The following is a 10,879-nucleotide window of genomic DNA, read 5'->3' on the forward strand; positions in this document are numbered from 1 at the left end:
CTCCTTAGGAACAGTTTGGAGTCAGGGTGCACTGTTTTCATCTGTCCACCGAGACGCAAAGTTTCATTTACAAAGCTTCTACATTGAACACTTCTGAGGAGGTTTTGTCTGTGTTTACAACATATATAAAATAACTATTAGCAGTTATAACTATTAGCAAGTATACATTATCAGTTGTACAGCTTCATTTTCACGGAAATAGTCTGTTATTATTACTTTATTTACACAAAATGCTGAGCAACTTCTTGTCACTGTGAAGAAAGAAAGTAAAACAGTATTTAAATGTTTTTGAAATGGTGTTCAGAATTTTATTTTTTATTTTTTGCAATAGTGTTTATCAAAATAACACTAAATACAAGAGTACAGAGACAGGAGACCCAGTTCTGGATTCTTCCTCTGCTATTCACTTTTGTTTAGCAAAATACACTGTTCATGAGCACCACCAAGTCATGATTTTAGGTAACAGCAGCTGCTCTGACATTTGACCAAAATGCAAAATCTGTTGATTGGCCAGTTTTCTTCACAGTGTGATGGAAAAGATTAGAACACAACACATATCTGCAAAAAAGAAAATCTGCCTCAATGGCATGCAAATGTTTGGTCGGTCTGAACAGCAGTTCATTCAAATTCAAATGTTTAACACACCAAATTGTCACACCAAATAAACAGGTCTTTGTTTTTTTCAGTCTGTTAAATGGCTGATGTACATGTATAGATTTGTGATTGTCAAAATTCTTGATGACCATTCATATTATTATCATAAATGATTAAGACAACAAAGTTAAATAAATGTTTCCAAAATTATATCGTCATTGTACTAAAGCAGGTTGGTAAAAAAATAATTTGGATATATTTGCTCATATAGTAAGATACTTGCTATTAAAGGTGCTGTATGTAGGATTGACACAGAGTGGTTGAACTAGGTATTGCAGTCCAAATTCAAAATATTGAAGAGGGTTTTTTTCCACCCGGCCCCTCCTCCTCAGACTTGACGCACACGCAGGTTGCCAGATTGACAACACCAACAGGAACGAGCGCACATGACGATTAATGAAATGAAATACGCTGTGTTTTCCGCCAACTGACAACCCGGGGTGCCAAAATACAATTGGGTAAACTGGCAGTGGGCGGGTTTCACAAACCAAAACAGAGACCGACATTCCGGCCCGGAAAGCACATTTTCAAAGGAGAATAACTGACTGTAGCATTGTTTTTCAGATAAACAAGTATGTTAACTTAGCATGTTTCTTAAATATCTGCAAACATATCATGGTATCTTTATGATTTAGTAGAGTCAAAAACTTACATACAGCACCTTTACGTTGACAGCATATCTGATATTAACCCTTAAGTTTTTTCACAAAACTGTTAAAAAATATTTCTGTCTATACAGTAATAACATTTTTTTTTTTTTTGGTTTCTGACTATTCTTTAGAAAGCATAATTAATTGGTAAATCAAATTTGTTCAATGTGAGTGTAAAAAACATTATTTCATATTTTACACGTTATTGGTATAAAATGTTTAATCTATAAAGGCACTAAAAATGCATTGTGAAATATTATTATTATTATTATTATTTTACTTTTTTTTTCATGGACCCCCAGCACACCTTTGGGCCCTCTGAGGGTTCCCAGACCCCAGTTTGAACCATAATGTATATTTACTGTTTATTGGTACACTCTAACTAAATGCACACTTTCCCTCCATCGCTTGTTCGTTTCTTTCAGCTGCAAATGTATTATTGTCAGAGCAAGGGGAGGTGAAGCTGGCAGATTTCGGTGTGGCCGGTCAGCTCACAGACACGCAGATCAAGCGGAACACATTTGTGGGCACACCCTTCTGGATGGCCCCAGAGGTCATCAAACAGTCTGCCTATGACTCAAAGGTGAGGGCCACTGTAGACACGCCAAGAGAGACTTGCTAGCTGAAAATCCATCATTGCACCAGACGTCTGGCTCTGGATTTGGTGTTGATTGGAATTACTTGTCAGTTTTTCCATATGATTCATTTAGATGAGTGATGACTGTTCCACTTCCACATGACCTGACATGAAGACGTTGCCCGTTCACATCAATTTTTTTTTTGCTTTTCTTGCCAGGCTGATATTTGGTCATTGGGCATCACGGCGATTGAGCTGGCTAAAGGAGAGCCGCCCCACTCTGATCTGCACCCCATGAAGGTGCTGTTCCTCATTCCAAAGAACAACCCCCCTACACTGGAGGGCAGCTACTGCAAACCTCTGAAAGAGTTTGTCGAGGCCTGTCTAAACAAAGAGCCCAGTTTTGTGAGTATGCTCATAGGGGATTCCCAGAGGTCATTTCCTCCTGTCTGGTTCACTGATCCTTCTGGCAAAAGTTTATTCTATTTCTGCTAGTCAGGTCATGATCTTTTCATGGTTATTAAGGCATGTACTATAATTGTACCTGCATCAAATAACAACACATATCAAAGGTCACATCTCACTCTTTCTTACATCTTTCTGTCTTTCTCTCAGAGACCGACAGCCAAAGAGTTGCTGAAACACAAGCTCATTGTGCGCTATGCGAAGAAAACATCCTATCTGACAGAGCTCATCGACAGATACAAGCGCTGGAAGGCCGAACAGTCCCGAGCGGAGTCCAGCTCCGATGAGTCTGACTCGTACGCCACTCAAAACACAAAGCTTTTCATAACTATATTAAAGGAATAGTCCACCCCAAAAAATTATAATTCTGTCATCATGCATTTCTTTCTTCTGTGGAACGTAAAATGATATTTTGGAGAACATTGGATCACATTTACCTCTACTGTATGGATGAAAAACACGGAGACATTTCTTTTATGTTCCACAAGATAAATGATTGGAATGATACGTAAATGAGTAAATAATGATAGAATGTTTATTTTCAACTGGTTTTCAACCCTGGGTTAATACAACTAGCAGAAATATTTAAATACTGTTTTATTTCGTTGTCTTCAGAAATAGTTAAAATGCCTAAAGTGAAGCAAACATGTTTATGTAAAAATTATTACTTTTTTCTTTTAATTTATTAAAGCTTATTCAAGATAAACTGAATGACCAGAGCAAATTTACGTTTCCACAGATGGAGAATGGATTAAAATAGGTAGCTGACATGTTGTATGTTGTACTTGTCCAGTCAATGTTTTTAATTGTGTAAATATGCAAAAACATTAAGGATAACCCAGCATACAGTGCGAAATTTTAAAACTTTACTACCTAGTAAAGTATGAACTAGAGGTGTGCGATATATATCGCATGATATTAACTGTATGAAATATATATAATTTCATATAGTTAATATCACGTGAAGAGAGCGGTTTTTTCTGTAAAAATCAGCATGATTACAAATGTGATATTGATTTTATACAACAGTTCAATAAACAAGTTAATATTAAGAGACTTACGTTTTAGACACCATATTGCCTGTTTTTGCTCTATTTCGCCTACAAAAATAATTCCAAACAGAACCCCAGCACTGTTTTGCATCTCTAAACAACATGAGGGTGTTTTGTTGCTGAATGAATCAACCGTTTAAATGATTCGGTTCAATCGATTCAATGACTCACTTATTAACAGTGACTTGCTGCCACCTATTGGCGGTTTTAATTTCACATTTAAAGTATCTATTCATTTTTTTTTTTTTTTATCATTTCAAATAGCAAAACATTATTTATGCATTTGTAACTGCAGGTTAAATCATTCCATGTCCCTCTGAGCTGCATTAAACAGTGTGTAAATACATCTAAATGCCACTTCAGATGCAGCTTCTGTGTTTCCTCTGCATTGCAAAGATACATTTTGTTGATGCTGATTTCATTTGCCTGGTAAAAGCCCAAAAGTCTTATTCCAACCGACTGAATAAATGTAAGAATTTGACTCAAAAGATGATCCACACTTTTAGAAAAAAAATGGCTTTATAAAGGTAAAAATGCCCATAAAAGGTAAAAATCTATTTAAACTCACTGAAAAAGATTAGCTACTTTCTATTAGCTACCACCACACAGAATATGAAGAACATCAAAAACATTAGGAGTCAGCTGTCCACGGTAGTCCTTAAGATGTCAGCACAATAACACACTCAGCAAAATATCGTCTAATTATCGTTATCGATAAAGTTCCAGAAAATATCGAGATATCTTCTTTTGTCAATATCGCACACCCCTAGTATGAACTGTGTGAAATGTGGAAGATCTAAGAACATCTAGGATGACTTTACTCCAGGGTTAAAGAGTTACCAACAAGAGCTGACAGCTTCCATAATACAGTCATTTGATAGAAAGTGGTTTACTCGCAAGCCGCTCAGTTAACTAGTCAAGCGACTTAAATAACTATCTTTAACATCATCTAGATTGCGCAATCATTAAAGTTTTTCTGCCCTGCTTGTTGTTGGCCCTCTTTTAAAATCTTATGCATTTCTCATGCATGCCATTTCATTTTTCCTTTTTTTATTATTTGTTTGTTTAAAATGAATCCCTCCTATTTTCTCTTGTGTCATTGTTCCACTCAGAGAACCGGATGGCCAGGCGTCTGGTGGGAATGACTTTGGCAATGATGACTGGATCTTCACCATTCGAGAGAAAGACCCCAAAAAGCTGCAGAACGGAGCCAGTCCAACAGGAGAGGAGGTAGGTGACTGAGCTCAAGGCCACAGCTGACTGTTGTGTTGCATAAGCGTTTTCTTTATCTCACTGTGTGATGTTTTCTGTTTTCACAGGAGCCCAACAAGAGGCCTCTGTCCCAGAGTCTGTCCACTGTCATCACTCCAGTCTTAACTGAGGTAAGACACCAGTTGAACAGTCAATGCCAAAATCAGAAATCCATTTATGTTTAAATGCTGGTTTGTATTTGTTCTTGCCAGCAGTGAGGCTACATATTGTCTATGGTGGCACTGGTCCAACTCTAATTGTGTTTGAAAATGTTTTTGGGTCCCCTAAAGTGTTTTTCCCCCCCCATTTTGGGTCCCGTTTCCCTGTTTCACCAAAGTCTGCTCGCTATAGGATTTCTGGCTTCGACACTGGTATAGAAACGATATCAGCATGAAGATTAAAAGTGGCCCTTGAATGCTTTATTATATCTTAAAAGCATCTTTTAAAGGCAGCCGTCACTCCCTCAGGCCTCTTACTAGTCAGTATGGAGCAATGAGGTATTTGAGGCGGAGAGCGGAAAATAGAGGGATGCTGGGAAAAAAGCCCAGGGACAAGTGACTTCGCACTAATTTGTTCCACCCTCTCCTTCATTCAAGGACAAATCCTTCCATTTCCTCTTATGCTCTTCATGAGAGTGCAGTGCACTGTAGTCTAGATTCTTGACTCCACAAGAAGATTGTTTTTAGAGTTGCCGATATACAGTATATATATATATATATATGTATGTATAATTTAATAGAAGTATGTCGAATGGTAAATATTTTTCTATATCACCGTATACCCTTTGTGAAATATTGCTGATTAATAAAGGGAGAAATTTGGTTTTACATGCGTTTATTATATAGTTATAAATAATCTAGTTATGTGATTAAATGAATAATTGTATTATATAAACTTTTATATTACCTAATGTATAGTAAAATATATATTAATATTTATAATAAATTATAGTATTATTTTTTTCAGTATCATTAAACGATGTTATTGAATTAATAGTCTTGTAATATATTCATTTAAAGGTACACAAGTTTTTCCAAACCATGTCTTTACCCAAACACACTTTCTTAAAATTATGATTTATCAAATTCATATCATCATATCATCCATCAAATGAAAGTAAATTCAAAATTAAAAAAGAAAATATTTTGTGTGTGTGAAACATTTTTGGTTTAGTTTGACCTTCCTGCAAAAACAGTAATATTGTGATTTTGATTTATACTGTTATCGTGATATAAAATTACTTAGGCCATTAGGCAACACAACTGGGCAAGTGATCCAAGTTTGTAAAAGTAAGGCTGCAGGTTAAAGTCTCTTAGCACTGTCATTACCAGTTTACTCCAAGGATACTGTCTCTCTAATAAGTGTGCTTTGGATAAAGGCATCAGCTGCATGTTAAATTCTGTGTTTCTTCAGCTGAAGGAAAGGGCAGGAGATGCTGCAGCAGCGACGGTAAAGCCTGAAGTTCTGGAGCAGCTCGGGGAAGCCATTTTTCTCGCTGAGGAGGCATATCCAGGGATCTCAGATGTCATGGTCACCCAACTTATTCAGAGGCTACAACGGTAAGGACTGCATGATGCTGTACTGATCAAGCCTCATGTAGCTCTTTACTGGCACAGTTCTCCCTTAAATGAAAGCTGTCATCACTGAACTGTGCTCAACCTGGTTGAATTAGAAAGTGACTCACATTTCCCCAAAATTGTTTTTGTTTTAGACATTCCAGTTGGAATAATTTTGCTATAATTACAAATCACAATGACGTGTGACCACTACTCTAGAGGAAAAGCAACCAATTTGAACCTAAATTTCATTAACAAATAGAACTTGAAGTAGGGCTGCCACTAATGACTATTTTTATTTCGATTAATCTATCGACTAATTTATCGATTAATCTAAGCGATTAATTTCCCACACAAAAAATCAACAATTTTACTTAAGGATATTTTATTAAACTATATTTCATTAAACCAAATGAAATCCAAAAGTAAAAAAGTAAAGTGCAACATAAAGTGCAAGAAGCAAGTGTCCATCTCACAGTCCAAATCACTGAAATCAAAGTTCAGTATTATAGTGTAAGAATGACAACATGCTTCAGGACAACATATCCACGTGTTCTAGTCTACTACTAATAAAATAATAATCAAAAAACACTTTTTAAAGGAGTATTTACCAGAAATATTAAATGCCCTATAATTATAATGAATTTTTTTGTTGGTAATAAAAATAGATGTAAGTGAACAATAGCCTTTAAAATGACTTTAATTAAATGAATATGTGGACATCAAAACGTGTAAACTCACAGTGAGGCTTTGAGCTTTTATGTTAAAAACCGCGATGTATTCTCCTGAGTTTGCGTAGATTTATAAATTATTATTGAATTTATAAATGTGTATGAATTTATAAATGACTAAATGTGTATATATATATATATATATATATATATGTGTGTGTGTATGTGTGTGTGGCTGTACATACACATATGTAGTTGTTTTTTTGGTGTTTGGCTTCGTGTTATGTTAGAATCATTATTATACTCTTACCTTTTGTTCTTTTAATATTTTTGAATTGTTTTTAGCTTTATTTTTTGTTTTTCATTTAAATGTTAAGTTTTGAAATTCTGTCTTTTATTTTGAAACCGCGATGTATTCTGTGTTTGCATAGATTTATGAATTATTTACCTTACAAATCTGATGAAATGGCGCATGTTGCGTTCCCAGATATACGTTATAATAAACCCAAACACACAACAACATGCAGAGATGGTGTTTGAGACGCTCCACACATGTAAATGATAACAGTTCCTGTGGAACTACTGTGAACGGAGCCACTGTGTGACGAGTGTACACGCATGTAAATAATTAAAGTGCATATAGGCTACTGTATTAGAACTGCATTGCATATAATTATATATAATCGCATATAATCTGTATAGGTCTTTTATTACGTTTTTAGTTTTATTTAATTTGAGTTATTTTAATACTTCAACAAACTAAATGAAATGAAATAATATATATATATTGAATTTATAAATGTGTATGAATTATAAAATCGACGAATCGCGACAGCCCTAATTTGAAGTGAGGGTGAATATGAAACATTCAGAGGGAAAGTACACTACCATTCAAAATATGTTTGAAATCTTTTTTTATGAATTTTTTTCATGTTTTTGAAAGACGTTTCTTATGCTCAGCAAATATTATAAAATATTATTACAATTTAAAACTTTTATTTTATTATATATTTTTAAGTGTAATTTATTCCTTTGATGGCAAAGCTACATTTTCAGCTGCCATTACTCCAGTCTTCAGTGTCACATGATTTTTGTTATCAGTGCTGAAAACAGCTGCTTTAATAGTTTTATGGAAACCATGATACGTTTTCAGGATTCCTTGTTGAATTGAACATTTATAAGAAAACAGCATTTCTTTGAAATATCAATCTTTTGTTGTAAAAAAAAAAAAGAAAAACGACTGTCACTTTTGATCAATTTAGTGCATCCTTGCTGAATAAAACGATTTATTAAAAATACCCTGAACTTTGATATTTTGTATTTTGGGTTGTGTTCAGCAACATATGAGTGCTTTTTACATTACTTTGATGTAATGGTCAGAAATGATTTCTCTATAAGAAAGAAAACATCTACTGGTCAACTAGTAAGCTTCCTTCATGCACAGATTCCTCAGCTTTCGTTTTCTTCCATGCAGGTTCTCTAGAGGAAGAACATCATCCTCATCGCACCAGTGATTATTCCATTAGCCTGTCCGTCTCTCATCAGTCCCGCCCCCCGGCATCAGCTCAGCGAATCCTGACACCAGCAGACTCTGTGACGTCTACCCTGGAGGACCAACAGTCCTTCACTAGCTTATCAAGAGAACTTCTCAAACTCCTCAAGCTTCCCCTAGTTTCACTTTTCTTTTATAATCTCCTGGAACACTCTTTGGCGTGTGAGTGTATGTGCGTGCGTGCGAGCGCTTGTGTGTATGCGTAATAGTGTGTTTGTAATGGAGACTGCTTAAGCAATGGACAAAACATAGATGTAACTCCTTTGGCTAAGCACAGAGTGAGATGGAGGCAGGTCGTTTTTGCATTATCGTACCCGAGCTTTTGGAAGAATGCATTAAGTGAATGCCATCACAGGGCGAGGAGACCGGCCCGTCGCCGCCGCCTCCTCCACCCTAAACAAAATACAAGATTGTGTGCATGACTCTGAACAAAATGCATGTGTGAAGACGGATGTCTGTCGAAGGAGATTGCAGTTCTCGCGCTGAAATCTCAGGTAGTCTGCGACAAGCAGACCAGTCATCCAGGAAGACAGAGGGCGCTATGTTTGGATTTGTGTACAGATCTGTGTATATAGTCTCAATTTTACAGACCTTTAAAAGAGATGATGGATTTTTGCAAATGAATCACTGTGTACAGATGGCCAAGAGCTTCTGTAGATATTGTTAGAAACAAAACAAAGGTAAATATTTAAAAAATCAAGCCTCTGAAATGGCCATTACTGAAATGCCTTGCCTTTTTATCAAATGTACATTTTTGGGGGGTGCTCTGTTAATTTTAATAAGAAATTAAAAGGTTTTACTCAAGGTTTGAGATCCTACCAACTTCTCTTTTGTCTGTTCAATCTCATATAGTAGTAGTAATTTCAAAATAATCACTATTAATGGCAAAATATTTTCATTGTGAGGCATAAGTATATTTTTTAATTGAAGTACTTCATCAAACGTTGATTTATTCATAGCTTATTGGACCCAGTGTAGTTTAAAATCCATATACAGTGTTATGTAGAAAAAATAATTTAAAAATACATAGAGGAAAATATTGCACTCTAATGCTCATAGTTGTATGCCAGTTATCTGGTCCGTTTTTATTGTAACCCCTTCAAATAATGCTAATTTAGTTGCAAAATAACAGCATTAACTATGGTAAAAATTAATTACTTAAAAGAAAACTTTACAATACTTTGTCTTACCCATTACTTGGTGTAGATGAATGGCTATTAATACAAATTATTTAGAGGCACTTTAGAATATTTTCTGAAAGATCCAATCCACAATTACACAAACAGGACTGTGTTGCTTGAAGTACAAGAGAGAATCAGCATTCAAAATAGATTTAATAGCAGTGTGATGATGTACTTCCACTCTTTAGTTTCCATTTAAACAGTTTTTTCAGGATAATGGTAAATTGCATTTTCCATAAAAGAGCATCACTTGCTCTTTTTTCACGTATCTATTTATTTATTGATAGTAACTTATACACTTATGTTCACAGATTATCTACACTTATAAATAAAACCCGCCTGCAAAGGCACCAACGCACGGCCACTTTAACGCTGATCTTAACCATATCATGCTCTATGAAACTACCAAACCTTCTGCCCATGGTTGTCGTCCCAAAACACACCATTCAATTTCAGGTAGAATTTGCTTTTCTTGGGCTGATTTAGGATTGTGTTGTACTTTTGCTACTGCATAACAAATCCCAAGCCCAGCTTTGCTAAAAATGGTGAATCAGTTCTTCGGTCAATAGTAAAGGGAACACCAGCACTTTCAAACCACAGATCAAGAGAAAAAAGAAGCCATGTGTCTAGATCTTCGTTTGTTTGGCGTCTGTGTTATTTGACATCTCGTAGTTTACGTATGCCAAATTGTCTTTTGTCATCATTTCAAGCTCGCTCTTTTTCTTATCTTCTGGCTCAAGCTCCATAAATTTAGCCTCAATTTCCGCCGGGTCTATGTAGGTGTAGAAGTAAGCCATGAATGCAAAGATGATACTGACGGCCACCAGGAGACACGCGAACAGCACGTATTCTGCCCACTAAAACGACACATACACACAGATGAGCTCGTAGCAATACGGATGCCAACAGTAAGTGTCATTTGACTAGGATTTTGTCCAAAAAAGTGAGCAGTTCCAGTGGTATACCTGATCTGGAAGTGAGCCTGCCTCAGCCACAATGAGCACAATGATGTTCCCCACAGCAACAGTCAACAGCCAACCAGCCTGGAGGACTGACTTCATATTGCTTGGTGCCTAAAAGGTAACACATTACGAGACAATTTAAAAAATAAAGAGTTAAAGGGATAGTTCACCCAAAAATGAAAATTTGATGTTTATCTGCTTACCCCCAGGGCATCCAAGATGTAGGTGACTTTGTTTCTTCAGTAGAACACAAACGAAGATTTTAACTCAAACCGTTGCAGTCTGTCAGTCATATAATGGAAGTGAAT

The 10,879-nt window shown here is 35.8% G+C and overlaps 2 protein-coding genes across 2 annotated transcripts in view; one reads left to right on the plus strand and one right to left on the minus strand.

The window, feature by feature from the left end:
* LOC107705591 (serine/threonine-protein kinase 24-like) overlaps positions 1–9,241 on the plus strand; it is a 36,428-nt gene extending 27,187 nt beyond the window's left edge. Inside the window, exons 5-11 of the mRNA XM_016508942.1 lie at positions 1,730–1,887; positions 2,101–2,286; positions 2,497–2,642; positions 4,511–4,628; positions 4,718–4,780; positions 6,063–6,208; positions 8,351–9,241. Of these exons, the coding sequence (XP_016364428.1) occupies positions 1,730–1,887; positions 2,101–2,286; positions 2,497–2,642; positions 4,511–4,628; positions 4,718–4,780; positions 6,063–6,208; positions 8,351–8,390 (857 nt within the window). The 3' untranslated portion in view covers positions 8,391–9,241. The remainder of the gene's footprint in view (positions 1–1,729; positions 1,888–2,100; positions 2,287–2,496; positions 2,643–4,510; positions 4,629–4,717; positions 4,781–6,062; positions 6,209–8,350) is intronic.
* Positions 9,242–9,338: 97 nt separating this feature from the next.
* LOC107705529 (solute carrier family 15 member 1-like) overlaps positions 9,339–10,879 on the minus strand; it is an 11,326-nt gene continuing 9,785 nt past the window's right edge. The window contains exons 23-24 of the mRNA XM_016508836.1: positions 10,575–10,682; positions 9,339–10,466 (exon numbers count right to left, since the gene is read on the minus strand). Of these exons, the coding sequence (XP_016364322.1) occupies positions 10,236–10,466; positions 10,575–10,682 (339 nt within the window). The 3' untranslated portion in view covers positions 9,339–10,235. The remainder of the gene's footprint in view (positions 10,467–10,574; positions 10,683–10,879) is intronic.

The sequence above is a fragment of the Sinocyclocheilus rhinocerous genome, unplaced genomic scaffold (assembly GCF_001515625.1).
Source record: "Sinocyclocheilus rhinocerous isolate Xijiao unplaced genomic scaffold, SAMN03320098_v1.1 scaffold504, whole genome shotgun sequence".
Classification (NCBI taxonomy): domain Eukaryota; kingdom Metazoa; phylum Chordata; class Actinopteri; order Cypriniformes; family Cyprinidae; genus Sinocyclocheilus; species Sinocyclocheilus rhinocerous.